This window comes from Gekko japonicus, unplaced genomic scaffold (assembly GCF_001447785.1).
Source record: "Gekko japonicus isolate JY-2015 unplaced genomic scaffold, Gekko_japonicus_V1.1 scaffold10, whole genome shotgun sequence".
NCBI lineage: Eukaryota > Metazoa > Chordata > Lepidosauria > Squamata > Gekkonidae > Gekko > Gekko japonicus.
Window position 1 is genome coordinate 2,629,251 of NW_015167526.1, and position 14,212 is coordinate 2,643,462.

Genomic DNA, 14,212 nt, shown 5'->3' on the forward strand with positions numbered 1-14,212 from the left:
TTATATATATATATACATACACATACATATATATACATATATATATATATATATATACATATATACATGTGTGTGTGTGTATATATATATATATACACACTTTTTGAAGAACTGAGTTTTAAAAAAATATTACAGTACCAATGATTCTCGTTATCTACACCTATTCAGCATCGTTTCAAGCTGCATGGAAATTTTAATGAAATAATTATGATTTATTAATTTACATAAAAATACTTTACAGATTAAAGGATAACTCAAAGTAGTTTAAAAAATGGAAAGGGGGGGGTGTCGTCTGTCTTTGCTCTAAAAAGAAGCAGTGTCTCCGGCTATTGAGAGTCGTGGGAATTTGTCTGCTCCTCGATTACTTGCTTCACTATTTCGGCCAGTTTTAGACGGTCCACTTTGTCTGTAAATCCTCTGCCTGAAATACAAGACGTGAACTTGATTAGCTCCAAAACTGAAGAATGACCCGATAGGATTGCATGACTCGATCTAATGGGTGGAAATTAGAAGGGAGTTGTTACCGGCTAAATATCAGGAGACACTTCCTAACTATAAGAGTGGCTGAGCAGTGGAACAGACTGCCTCGGGAAGGGGTGGGTGCTCCTTCGCTGGACGTTTTCAAGCGGAGGCTAGGCGACCATCTTTCGGGTAAGTTGTAGGCCTATCTTTCGGCTGTGCTCCTGCAGAGTGCAGGGGGTTGGACTAGATGACCCGCAAGGTCCCTTCCAACTCTAACATTCTACGATTCTATGATGCCTTCCCAAATTCGGATTGAAACTATTCCTGATCTGCCCCACACCCTATAGTGATCTGCACAGCAAACTTTCTGTCAACTTTAAAAGAAAATGCAGCCTCGATATTAAAGTTGCAAGAACAACAGATGTCAGGGTGTCGGCGGCCAAACACCAGCTCAAATAAAACTGCCAGCAACCAAACATTTACATATTTAAAACATTTATTAGCCACCTGTCTGCCTTATAGGAACGGAAGGCGTCTTACCATGTAAATAATAATAAGATCCAATAAAATATACGCAAACCCGAGTTAAAACCAGTAACTGAAAACACTGCTGGTAGGCATAAGAATTAATCAAATGTTGTTTGACAAACAATATATTGATAATTCCGTTTGAACAAACAGTATATCCAGGGCTCTTTCTGTAGGTAAAGCCCAGCAGGAACTCATTAGCATAATAGGCCACACCCAACAGCAGAAACTCATTAGCATATTAGGCCACACCCATGACAGCACAGCTCATTGGCATATTAGGCCACACCCCCATGTTACCAGAAGTGTGCTCATCCAGCCATACCCACCTTTTGCTTCTTATTCTGCTTACCTTGTTTGTTGTTAAAACCCAGGGCCTTTTTTTGTAGCAGGAACTCCTTTGCATGTTAGGCCACACACCCCCAATATAGCCAATCCTAATGAATTCCTGCTGTTGGGTGTGGCCTGTTATGCTAATGAGTTCCTGCTAGGCGTGGCCAACTTGGGAGCCAGCCAGAACTCTGTTCCTGTGCGTTCCTGCCCAAAAATAGCCCTGATGTATATCAATAATTTCCTAAAGACAAATTTTGAGACCAGTGCCCACCTGAATCATTTCCTAAATTTCAGCGGCTGCCATTTTTGTTATCTTGTCATTGTACTGCTGCTGTTTTCGGTTGACTGATTTAATTGTCTCCTTGCCCATCCCTCCAGGAACCTCATCGTTACGAGGCAGGCCAAACAACAGACGGAGAACGCCACCCGCTCTTTTACGCACAGGGTCCCACGCATGGCACCTGCTGGCACCTTTCCCGGTGCTGGCCAAGCGTTTTAGAAAGTGGATGAGGGGGGCAGGTGGGTCATTTGCCTAGTAAGGTTTTTGATTAGCTGTGCAGATGTTTAAAGACTGATTTGGGAGCATCTGTTGCCAGCCTTCCCTCTAAGCTGAGCTAGTTTGTGCTTGCTCACAGTTTTTTGGCCTCTGGCTCACACATTTTTGCCTTAGCCCAGGAAGGAGGGCTCCAGAGCAAACTGATTGATGCAGTCGCCAAATGGCTCCCTCACAACTTGAATGCCAGGAGCCCACAAAGTAGTTCCCGTGGCCCTTTCTTTAAGGCCAGGAGCTCACAAGACGCCACAGCTTAGAGGGAGCATTGGCTGTCGCCATAGTGACTGATGGTAAGCTGTGGCAGCCATTTTGCGATCGTCTCCACCTCCGGCGGCAGCCATTTTGTGGCAGCCGTTCTTGTGGCTGTGGCCGCTGCACTGTGCCCGAATTCCAAAAGTCCCCAGAGGCTCAAAAAAGTTGGGGAACCCTTGTTCTACCACCACGCCCTTGGCGCCGCTCACCGTTCCAGCTGAAGGACTGAAGGGTATCTCGCAATAATTTACACTCCCGGTTGTATTTCCAAGCTTCCTGCATCACTTCGTTCAGTTTCTCGTCTTCATTCTCGCCTGTTTCAGAACAGGGGGGGGAAAAAAAAGTAAAGCAGGCATCCTTCACCAATTGTGTCATGCTGGCTACATAAAGGAGTGGGGACTGCTGAGCATCCCGTGCAGGGCAGACGCACCCCAGGGTCAGCTCTGAAAATATAAAGGGAGGAAGGAGAGAAAGGGGGAGAAGAAGAGGAGATTGGATTTATATCCCTGCCCTTCACTCGGAGTCTCAGAGCGGCTTACAAACTCCTTTCCCTTCCCCTCCCCTCCCCACAACAGACACCCCTGTGAGGTAGGCGGGGCTGAGAGAGCTCTTTCAAGGACAGTTCCGACAGAACTATGGCTTGCCCAAGGTCACCCAGCAGCTGCGAGTAGTGGAGTGGGGAATCAAACCTGGTTCTCCCAGATTAGAGTCTGCACACTTAACCACAACACCAAACTGGCTCTCTGAAGAAGAAGAGATTGGATTTATACCCTTCCCTTCACTACCCAAAGGTGTCTCAGAGCAGCTTACAATCTCCTTTCCCTTCCTCTCCCCACAACAGACACCCTGTGAGGTAGGTGGGGCTGAGAGAGCTCTTGACAGAAACTACTCTTTTTCAAGAACAGCGCTTATCAGGACTACGGCTTGCCCAAGGTCATCCAGCAGCCATGAGTGGAGGAGTGGGGAATCAAACCCGGTTCTCCCAGATTAGAGTCTGCACACTTAACCACTACACCAAACTGGCTCTCTGAAGAAGAAGAGATTGGATTTATACCCTGCCCTTCACTACCCAAAGGTATCTCAGAGCGGCTTACAAACTCCTTTCCCCTCCCCTCCCCACAACAGATACCCTGTGAGGTAGGTGGGGCTGAGAGAGCTCTTGACAGAAACTGCTCTTTTTCAAGAACAGCTCTTATCAGAACCATGGCTTGCCCAAGGTCTTCCGGCCAGGTGCAAGTGGAGGAGAGGGGAATCAAACCCGGTTCTCCCAGATTAGAGTCCGCGCACTTAACCACGACACCAAACTGGAAGAAGAGGTGCACAAGCTCAAATGGCGCCTCTAACCACTCTGAGCAGATCAAGCGGTCTTGCACTGGCTCCAGGCCCAAAGCTCTTCCTCTCCTGGGTCTGCCCATTAGAAGTCTGCGCTTCTTGCCAAACAGGAGCTCCGGGTACTGGGAAGGCGACCGGGAATTCAGCACCCTCCCCCCACACCTCCCTTCAAACCCGACTGTCTTGGAGCCTGTGACCTTTACCAGCCTGCGGCAGAATGCACTGGGCGATCACGTCTCGGAGCTTCTCCAGGGCCACGTTGGAGTCCTCGCTGCTGTTCTCCGGATCGTGGATGTACATGCTGTCCTTTGGTTTTGTTCTGTAACGAGACAAGGGGGCAAGCTTTCAAAGAGGAGCGCAAGCAAAGCCGGAGAGACGCACACGTCAGCTTGGGGGGGGGGTTTTCTCCTCTTCCCCTCTCACAGATGACACCTTGCTGTCACTGCAAGGAGGAGCACCAGGTGAGATGAGAGAAGCACCCGAGAAATGGGACGGAACTGCAGCGGCCAGGGAAGGCTCCGTGGCTGGGATGTGGCGGAGCATCAAATCTTCGCACTTGGGCTCCGCCCTCACTTCACAACGGATTCTCTGATCTCCTCCCACCTACCAAATAGTTGCTTGCAAGGCCATGGAGGGTGAAAGGGAGAAGGGGTTGCATGTCTGGGCCAAAAAGAGTTCCCCCGATTTTGGCCCCGTGTCCCGTCTGACAAGGGGCCCCTTGCATAGCAGCTCTGTGCAATGATTTGAAATACGCAGAGATGTCCCCCAGTTGCCCTGACCAATGTTCCCTCTAAGCTGAGTGAGTGTGAGCTAGCTCACAAGTTCTTTAGCCTCCGGCTCACACATTTTTGTCTCAGCTCAGGGAGGAGGGCTCCGGAGCAAGCTAATTTAGGCAGGAGCCAAATCGCTCGCTCACCACTTTCATGCCAGCAGCTCAGAAAGTAGAATTTCTGCTCACAAGATTCCACGTCTTAGAAGGAGCATTGGCCCTAACGTCTGAATAGAGATGTGAAGGCCCGGAAAAAACCTGGAAAAATTCGGGGGGAAAAACAGTTCCCCCCCCCTTTTTCCTGAAGCCTTTTTTGTTTTTTCCCAAAAAAATGGAAAAATTGAAAAAAGAAAATAAAAGGAAAAAAATTGACTATGGAACGTTTTATTTTAACATGATGAATAAAATATTTTAAGACAAAGTGTTCAAATATTTTCCAAATCATTTATTATATATATATATATATAGTATCAGATTGATCTAATTTCTGTGCATATATATTATCAGATTGATGCAATTTCTGTGCACTGAGGACAAGCAAGTCCTAGGTTACAAACTGAACTCTCCAATGCAAGAACACGATGCATTTCTTCCTTTAGGAGGTGCTATTGTCAGAAGAAACTAAAAAGGTTTCAGTTTTGTTCTTGTATGTGGGTGGGTATTCTGTTTGTAATAATTGTTTGGATACACTATATTTTTAATATGCTAGTTGTGATAATTTCATGCCAAGTAAAAATATCCATAGTCATATTTTATGTTCCTAAAGTAACAGAATGACTTTCAATCTAGAAAAGACAAAACAAATGCTAATGTAGCATTTTCTTCAATTTTTCGGAAAATGTCCGTTTCCCCCCGAAAAAAACTGGAAAAAAACCCGGGTTTTTTTCTGAGCTTCAAAATTTCCGGAAATTTTACATCTCTACGTCTGAAACACGGGTGCCTGTGTCCCCCAGGAGGGGGCGCTACGAGCTGCTACCAAGGGACTTTCACCCACTCACGGCCTCCCTGACCTGTCTCGCTACCCCGTGCCGGAGTCTGAGGTGACAGCAAGGCACACAGAGGCAGAAGGAAAATGGGGCAGTCTTGCAGGCGAGCCTGTTGACCCCTCTGTTTGCATAGCGAGGCTGTGGCTTCCTAAGGGGGAGGGACCATACAGCCAGTGTTCCCTCTAAGCTGAGCTAGTGTGAGCTAGCTCACGGTTTTTTAGCCTCTGGCTCACACATTTTTGCCTTGGCTCAGGAAGGAGGGCTCCAGAGCAAACTGATTTATGGAGCAGCTAAATCGCTCCCTCACAACTTTACTGCCAGTAGCTCAGAAAGTAGAATTTTTGCTCACAGGACTCCACAGCTTAGAGGGAGTGTTGCATACAGCAGATGTTCTGCAAGCAGGAGGAAGACCCAGGTTCGGTTTGCGGCCTCTCCCATTAAATGATCTCAGATCACAGGGCTGAGGAAGATGCCTGCCTGAGACCTTGCGGAGCCCGGCCACACCGAATCATAGAGTTGGAAGGGGCCTCCAGGGTCATCTAGTCCAACCCCCGCACAAGGCAGGAACAATAACAAATACCTCCCCCTCCACACCCGCAGTGATCCCTGTTCCATGCCCAGAAGATGACAAAAAACCCCCCGCCAGGATTGCTTCCTGACCCCAAAGTGGCGATCAGCATTCCCCTGGGCGTGTAAGGAAGGGCCACAGGAACTAAGCACGAAGGCAGCCCTTCCTGCCCTCCCTCTCGTGATCTGCCTCCGTTCACAAAATCAACATTGCTGTCACATGGCCCATCTAGCCTCTGCTTGAAAACCTCCTCCAAAGGAGGAGAGCCCACCACATCCGGAGGAAGCCTGTCCCACTGAGGAACCGCTATGTCAGGAAGTTCTTCCTCATGTTTAGCCGGAAACTCTTCTGATTTACCGTAATCTCAACCCGTTGGTTCTGGAGCTAGTGGTCTGACTAGGGAAGAGGCACCTTCCTGTCTGTTCACTGGACTTAAGAGTCATCGAATCATAGAGCTGGAAGGGACCTCGGGGGTCATCTAGTCCAACCCCCTGCACAGTGCAGGAAATTCACAAATACCTCCCCCTCCACACACCCAGTGGCCCCTTTTCCATGCCCAGAAGATTACAAAAAAACCTCCAGGATCCTACAGCCTGGAGAAAAACTGCTTCCGGGCCCCGAAAGTGGTGATCGGCATTCTTCCCCTGGGCGTGGAAGAGAGGGCCAGGCGAACTAAGCACTGAGGCAACCCTTCCTGCCCTCCCTTCTCATGACTTGGTTGTACTCCACGTGGCGAACCCGCTCTGATCCCTGTTCGCTTTTGTGGGTCTTGCTCCGTCTTTAAAAAAAACATTAAAAGCAGAAGTGTTTGACCGTTACCCCAGCAGTTTCCTTTTGCGCAGGATCGGGTTGTTGACAGAGTGGAGGGGTTTGAGGCTGACTTTGAGGTCCTGGATTCTCATGTTTGCCAGCTGTTCCGCGTGCGCTTGCTGAATACCAGCAACCATTGCCTGGCGTGGCAGGGGGTGGGGGAGGAGAAAGCAAGTTAGCCTTCAAGGTTTTAATCAGCTTCCAACAGGCATCAAAGTATTGGCAGGAGGGCTGTGCTGACCGTCACAAAGCGGATCCGGGCTGCCCCAGGACACATCCCAAAGCAGGACCAATGGATCTCCTGGCCAGTGTTCCCTCGAAGCTGAGTTAGTGTGAGCCAGCTCACAGTTCTTTAGCCCCCAGTTCACACGTTTTTGCCTTAGCTCTGGAAGGATGGCTCCAGAGCAAACTAATTTACGCAGTAGCCAAATCACTCACTCACAACTTTAATGCCAGTCGCTCACCAAGACTCCACAGCTTAGAGGGAGCCTTGCTCCTGGCTCTTCGATACGAGACAGAGGTTACGGAAGGGGATGCTGCACAAAAGTCTCCCTCGCAGGCCAGACCGCTTGGTGAGGGATCCGTGGCAGGTCCGGGTGTTTGTGCGCACACCTCCATTCAACCCTCCCAGCAGTGGGATCAGTGAAGACTGTTGCCAACTGTTAGCCAGCAAGAGTTTGGAAACTTCAGCTGGTGTAAAATGCTCAGTCCCACCTTCCGACAGAGACAAGCCACTGGGAGCATTGGTTCTAGTCCGTACCTGTCTCCATCACTGTGCTAATCACTCTTAAGACTGACTAGAAGTACCCTCTTTATCGTGATGACTATGTGCTAAGCTCAGACACTCAGGGATATGGAGAGAGGTGCTTTTCAGCAACGGCCACTTGAGAGTAAACCCTTCAGGAGAGCCACAGACGGGCCCACTCATGCTATTGATTTCTTCTGTATACCTTGACGCAGCGGCAAAAGCTGACGAACAGCCCCACTTTCACCAGGACTAGCTGCCAATATTCATAATTGCACCACTTAGGAATGAGATATGCTTGGGAAATTCTGCTTTCCGTATTGTAAGCTTCTTAGCCTGGTCCTGTCCTTCAAACAGCACTGAAAGTGAGGAAGTTCTTTTGCTGTGGAGGTTTATTTCCACAGTCAAGGTCACTTAAGAGAGCTGGGGGGGGGGGGGTTCCTTGACTCAAGACTGGCATCCAGTGGACCAAAAGGGGAACAGCTTTGTCACTGGAATGTCTGCCAGGGAGCCAATCAGGCAAGAGGGGTGGGGCCACGCAGCAAATCAACACTCCCTGCCCTAGTGCCAATTGGCTGATGGCCAGGCTTTGGCCAGGCGTCACCCAGGACATGACTGCTGATTAAAGTTCACCCCTCCCATCATGAAGTTGGTGGCAAGAATCCATCACCCATTGGAAATGCTTTGCAACCAGTGTTCCCTCTAAGCTGAGTTGGTGTGAGCTAGCTCACAGTTTTTTAGCCTCCAGCTCACAGATTTTTGTCTTGACTCAGGAAGGAGGGCTCCAGAGCAAACTAATTTATGCAGTAGCCAAATCGCTCACTCACAACTTTAATGCCAGTAGCTCACAAAGTAGAATTTTTGCTCACAAGACTCCACAGCTTAGAGGGAACATTGTGAGATGATACGGGAAAACACTGGCCCAGTCCAACTTTCCCCTCCACAATATCCCATTTACACAGACCTGGGAGACTGAATGAGACAACTACACAGTTCAGATGCCACAAACCCAAGCCCTCAAAAAACCACAGTCCGGAGGGCACTGGAATGTGTTCTAAGCATCATCCTCACTTTTTGTACATGCAGTCCTCTCCACTTACTGGTCCTCTCCAACCAAGGGTAGCCATAATGGCCACATTGGAAAACTGAGATTTAGTAGCAGAAAAGAGCAAGAGTCCAGGAGCACCTTAGAGACTAATAAAATATGTGGCAGGGGAGGAGCTTTCGTGAGTCACTGCTCACTTCTTCAGATGTAGCACCTCTCACCCACAGATACTTCACCCAGTTCAAACCCTGGTTTCACGCCACAGTTGGCAAACTGGTTAGCCCTTTGCCTCCAAGTGGGACACATCATGGCAAGCTATAATTACAGAAGACCAGAAAGTGCAGGAGAGGACATGCGGAGGAAAAGGAGACCTCAAGCTAGAGAAGCAATCCCAAACTTCCAAACCTTGGTCTGGAAGACTGGATCTGCAACCTACGCAGGATTATGAGTATCAGAGGAACAAACTCACAGCATGGTTCTCATCTTAAGCTCCCAGTCTGGCCAAGGATTCTCCCCCCTCTCCTGTTCAATTAAGCTCCTGTAATGATTTCATGTTTTGGTGTGTGGGTTTCTTTAAATGTTTCGTTTGACGGCAATAATGTAAGGAGCGTGATAGAGAGAAATGAGTGTGATATGATTGGCTGATGACAGAGAATGTGGGAGGAGGGGTGTTTTGGAGGAGATTCTGGGTTTTAGAGAGACGAGTGTGGAGACTTGAATTCTTTAGCCTGTACGGCAGAAGAAGTCTATCCTGTGTGGCTAAGACAAACCGTTTAGCCTGTGTGGCTAAGAGAGGCAGAGCTTAGCCTGTGTGGCTACGGGTGTCAGAGTTGAGTTTTGGTGTTTTGAGAGACAGTGTGTGAGACCCAACTTTATCAGTTATATTTATAAGTTCCTTTCTTCAACAACAGCTCAAAATACCCAGAAACATATTTTATTCTTTAATAAATAAATCATTATTTGTTTAAACTTATCCCAACAATCAGAACAGCCCTTCCTCAGGGCCACATAGTCCTATGAAGTACCCAGACACAGGGTCATTCTACCATAGCAGAGAAATGTGGATTTTTTAATTCCTGGTGGCAGCAGGGATCTAACAGGCTTATGTGAACATAGTGTATTTTAAAGGAAGAACAGTCTCCCCAATAAGTAGGACATCACAGTTCCATTTCTAATTCTCTGCTTAAATATATACACATATCAGGACCTGGGATTAAGGATACAAACCCCAATAACTGACAATATTGAAAACGACCCCCTAAAAACGTCACCCCGTTCATCCATTCGGGAGAGATTAAAAAGAAAGTAAAAACCTTGTCCATCATCAACTGGGCAGAGGGCAAAATGTTATCGAGGGCCTCTGTAGAGTTCAGCCATGGGTGGTCCAGGACACCTTCTATCGTCAGCCTCTCCTCCGGCTTAACCTTCAACAACCTGGGAGCATTAAAACAGAACCTCAGAAACCCACCCGGTTTTCTTAGAGGTCGGTCCCAACCTTCACACAGGAACTTCCCATTCTAGCAGCCGCTGCTTTTTCACCCATAAATGCCTACAAGGTGAGCGGTCGCCATGGGTTCTGTAGGTACCTCCTCCCTTTTCTCTTACCGGTTTCATCGATCAAAGAGTGGATTCTTAAAAACCATTGCCGGGATACCAGATTAGGATGACTGGTACTTAACGGGGTTGTTGCCGGTGGCTGTTTCTCAGCCACAGAACCGTCTTCCTCCGGAGACTTTCCAAAAACACAACAATTCTCTTTGGAAAGGGGCTTTGGGTAGAGTGGGTTGGAAGCTGTATTGCCGAAATACCAAACTGGTTTCACTGGTTTTTGAGTTCGGCCAGACTGAGTGTGTCTCAGGACCGGCCAAAGTAAAAACACATTTTGTTGTTGTTCAGTCGCACAGTCGAGCCCGACTCTTCGCGACCCCATGGATCAGATCACGCCAGGCCTTCCGGTCTTCTGCCGTCCTCCAAAGTTGGCTCAACTTCATGTTCGTTGCATCTATGACACTGTCTGACCATCTCATCCTTTGCCGCCCCCGTCTTCTCTGACCTTCGATCTTTCCCAGCATCAGGGTCTTCTCCAGTGAGTGCTCCCTTCTCATTGGGTGGCCAAAGGTGACATAAAACACATACTACGACCCAAATCAACTGTGCAAAGGACTATCGACCCTGCTGGGCAGGCCACAGGCCTTACCACTGTACCCACGGGGACTCTCTTTCCCCCAGGAAGTGAATGGGTAATTGCCCGAGGTCTGAATTGGCAAGGGAATGGTCACTTGAAGAATTCCGATGCTTAGCCGCCCTGGGGTGGCTTTTGCTTTGAGCGGATAAACATACGCAGAGATCGGGGCATTCTGGTCAGTGGCACGGGTTCCCTGCATCCCTGCAAGCGCACCCCAACATCCATTCCCTGGGAACCTGCCACCCCTTGGCACAATTGTCAGTGAGGCTACAGGGCGGACGGGGCCTGGCAGCTGAGATCACGCCTGCTTAAACAGCTTGCCTTCTCTTGCTTAGTGCATGAGATTCTGCTCTCTCACGCCCCCCCCCCCCCGCCCCCCCCCCCCCCCGATCTCAGCAATGGGCATACATTCTGGGCCTCTTCTAACTTTCTCTTCATACCTGATTTGGCATGATTCTCTCCCAGGTTGCCAACACTAAGAACTGCTTCAGCGATGATGCATAGAGTGGCATTTCTAATCTAAAGACTGTGGCTTTCAAACAGCATTTCAGGGAACCCTGTGTTTCTCGGAAGCTTAAGAGGTTTCCCAGTGAAAAGATCAGTAGTGGCGAACAAGCTTCCCTGGAAGAAGAGCTAATTCACCTCTGCTGTTCTTGACAACATGCAGCCACACTGGAGGGTTGACTGCACATTCTTGGTTCACGGAAGGTGACTTCAAAACCCGAGATCTATCCAGCATCCCACATAAAGCTGCGTCTATCCGAGATTGCTTTCCAGCATCTTGTTGTTGTTGTTATTCAGTCGCACAGTCGAGTCCGACTCTTCGCGACCCCATGGACCAGCTTCCGCCAGGCCTTCCGGCCTTCCGCCGTCCTCTGAAGTTTGCTCAATTTCATGTTCGTTGCATCTATGACACTGTCTAACCATCTCATCCTTTGCCGTCCCCGTCTTAACGCAAAGGAATTATGTGATCTATGTATCTATCTGTCTTCATCCATCTATCTGTCTTCATCCATCTATCTATATCTGTCTGTCATCTATCCATGTGCCATCTGTCTATCTATCTCTGCTCATAGAGCAATCGCCTTGGGCAGAAAACTTAGTATCTAATTTTTGCCCCTATAAATTTTGCCAACAGGAAGAGTAACAGAATCATTTATATCCGATCACCACCACGTCACCTGCACCCTTGTACCATCAAATGCCTCGTTAGGCATTTCCATATTTTTAAATAAAGGAGTCATCAAAACACGGGCACTGAGTAGGGTCCTGGGAAGGTGGGAAGTTTCAATAATGCCGATCAAACGGGATATGTGCCCTGAGTGACCTGGATGGCCCATCCCAGCCCCATCTCACCAGATCTCGGAAGCTAAGCAGGGTCAGTCCTGGTTAGTATTTGGATGAGAGACCACCAACGAAGTCCAGGATCGCTACACAGAGACAGGCAATGCCAAAACCACCACTGAAAGTCTCTTGCCTTGAAAAAACCCCTACCGGGTCCCCATAAGTGTGCAGCACGTTGACCCCACTTCCCACCACAGCCAATTGGATATGTCATTTTTTAAATGTCTTCGGGGGGGGGGGGGGGGAGGCAAGCTCATCTAGCAGAGAGTTGTTATTACAGCCCAGAAGATCATTGGCTGCCCTCTCCCATCCCTGGAGGAATTGTATAGTTCTCGATGTTTGAAAAAAGCAAAGAACATTTTGCAGGACTTGTCACATCCTGATCATTCCCTGCCCTGTTTGAACTGCTGCCTTGGACTGCAAGAAGATCAAATCAGTCAATCCTAAAAGAAATCAACCCTGACTGTTCCCTGGAAGGCCAGATAATGAAACTGAAGCTCAAATACTTTGGCCACCAAATGAGAAGGGAGCACTCACCGGAGAAGACCCTGATGCTGGGAAAGATTGAAGGTCAAAGAAGACGGATACAGCAAAGGATGAGATGGTTAGACAGTGTCATCGATGCAACGAACATGAAATTGAGCCAACTTCAGAGGACGGCGGAAGACAGGAGGGCCTGGCGGGATCTGGGCCATGGGGTCGCAAAGAGTCGGACTCGACTGTGTGACTGAACAACAACAACTTTGGGCAGAAGATATAGGACAATTAAAGCAAGGACAAATAGATTAAAAATAGTTTTTATTCGAGAGCTATTATTGCCTTAAATGCTGTATGAAACTGGAATTTGGGAGACATTGGTGGTTTTAAGTTGTTATGTGAACCTTAAGGGAGTTATGGGACAGTGGTGAATGGTGGGTGAGTGTATATGAATACTGTTGTAGATCACCGAGATGATTGCATCTTTAATTTCGCTATACTATGTACAATAACAATAAAGTCTATTATTATTATTATCATCAGACACAGAGAAAGGGCAGGTGACAAAGCAGCTGAAAGGACGGATGCAGGAGGAGTCTGGGAATCCCCTGCCTTGGTCTGCAGCAGCTGCGAGTTCCCCTTTGGCACCAGTTTATTTAGAAAATTTATCCATAGCCTCTCTGGAGACCTGGTTTAGGCAGCTCACGAAGTTAAAAAAAAAATGCAATGAAATCACTCCTTTAAAAACCACAATAAAATGATTGTCGAGGGTCACTGCCACATGGGGGGGGGGGGGACGAAGGGCAAAGTGCGGCTTTTGAAAGCTGCACTAAAATAGACACACGGCGGCGGGATCATACAGATCCCGTGAGACGCCGCGCAGTTGCTCCCCGGCACGATCAGATGCTAGGGAGACTGGGGAGAAAGCGACGAGACGGAGACGGAGGCTGCCGAACTGCGCATGTGTGAGCATGCGCAGTTTGGCCAGGGGTCTTGGATGCGCCAGCAGAAGGACGCACCGGAGATCCCACGGCCGCGCTTGATGCGGCTGTGCTGGTAAGTCCACCTCTGTAGGTGGTTTATTTTAGATGCGGCTTTTCGGCCTGAAGGGCCGGATCGGGGACTGGAGCGCAACATTTCCCAGATGTTGCGGTGGGATCGCGCCCCGTTTGCTCCGCCCCCGATCCATCCCTCTCCCAGCCCAAAACCTTTCGTGTGACCAGGGCCGAGATAAGCCACGAACGCAACATCACGTCAGCCCAAAACGACATCTACGAAGCCGACCCCGACACCATTCGCCGTCTCAGGAGCATCTGGAAGTGCGAGAGATACACTCTCGACTTGGCCAGGGGGGCAAGCGGCAGCTGTGCCGCCCCCGCCCCCTAAGACCACCGCAAAGGAACATCTGTCCCAGGAAAGTGACCGGCCGCATTTCCATCCCGGGTGACTTACTTGCGCACAATGTCTTTTGCCATTTCAGAGATCTGGCTCCACTCCTCCTCCGGAAACTCAAAGCTCCCCGTCATGATCTTTTTCCGCATGTCTTTGGGGATTGTCCGGCTGTGGTGCTTGGAGTAAAAAGGTGGGTAACCACACAGCATCACATAAATGATGACGCCAAGGGACCACAAGTCACAGCTCTAAGGAGTGGGGGGAAAAAGAAGCTTAACTTTCCATGGCGCACACCAATGGGGGGGTGACCCCCCCTCCCCCATGAAGCGACCACAAGCACCCTACACGGAAAGAAAGAGGGGGGGGGGGGGGGAGCTCCGCCCCCGGGAATTTAATTATCGCCTTGGGGCTCTTTGTTGAGTTCCATTTTT

At 49.0% G+C, this 14,212-nt stretch overlaps 1 protein-coding gene across 2 annotated transcripts in view; it reads right to left on the bottom strand.

Annotated features, from left to right (window-relative positions):
- Positions 1-284: 284 nt before the first annotated feature.
- Positions 285-14,212, bottom strand: part of MAPKAPK5 (mitogen-activated protein kinase-activated protein kinase 5) — a 34,315-nt gene continuing 20,387 nt past the window's right edge. Inside the window, exons 8-13 of one of the 2 annotated variants that reach the window (XM_015413240.1) lie at positions 13,842-14,029; positions 9,697-9,817; positions 6,603-6,733; positions 3,664-3,779; positions 2,338-2,442; positions 285-421 (exon numbers count right to left, since the gene is read on the bottom strand). In XM_015413240.1, coding sequence (XP_015268726.1) covers positions 327-421; positions 2,338-2,442; positions 3,664-3,779; positions 6,603-6,733; positions 9,697-9,817; positions 13,842-14,029 — 756 coding nt within the window. In that variant the 3' untranslated portion in view covers positions 285-326. Of the gene's footprint in view, positions 422-2,337; positions 2,443-3,657; positions 3,780-6,602; positions 6,734-9,696; positions 9,818-13,841; positions 14,030-14,212 lie in introns of both variants that reach the window. The other variant, XM_015413239.1, reaches the window with a different exon arrangement.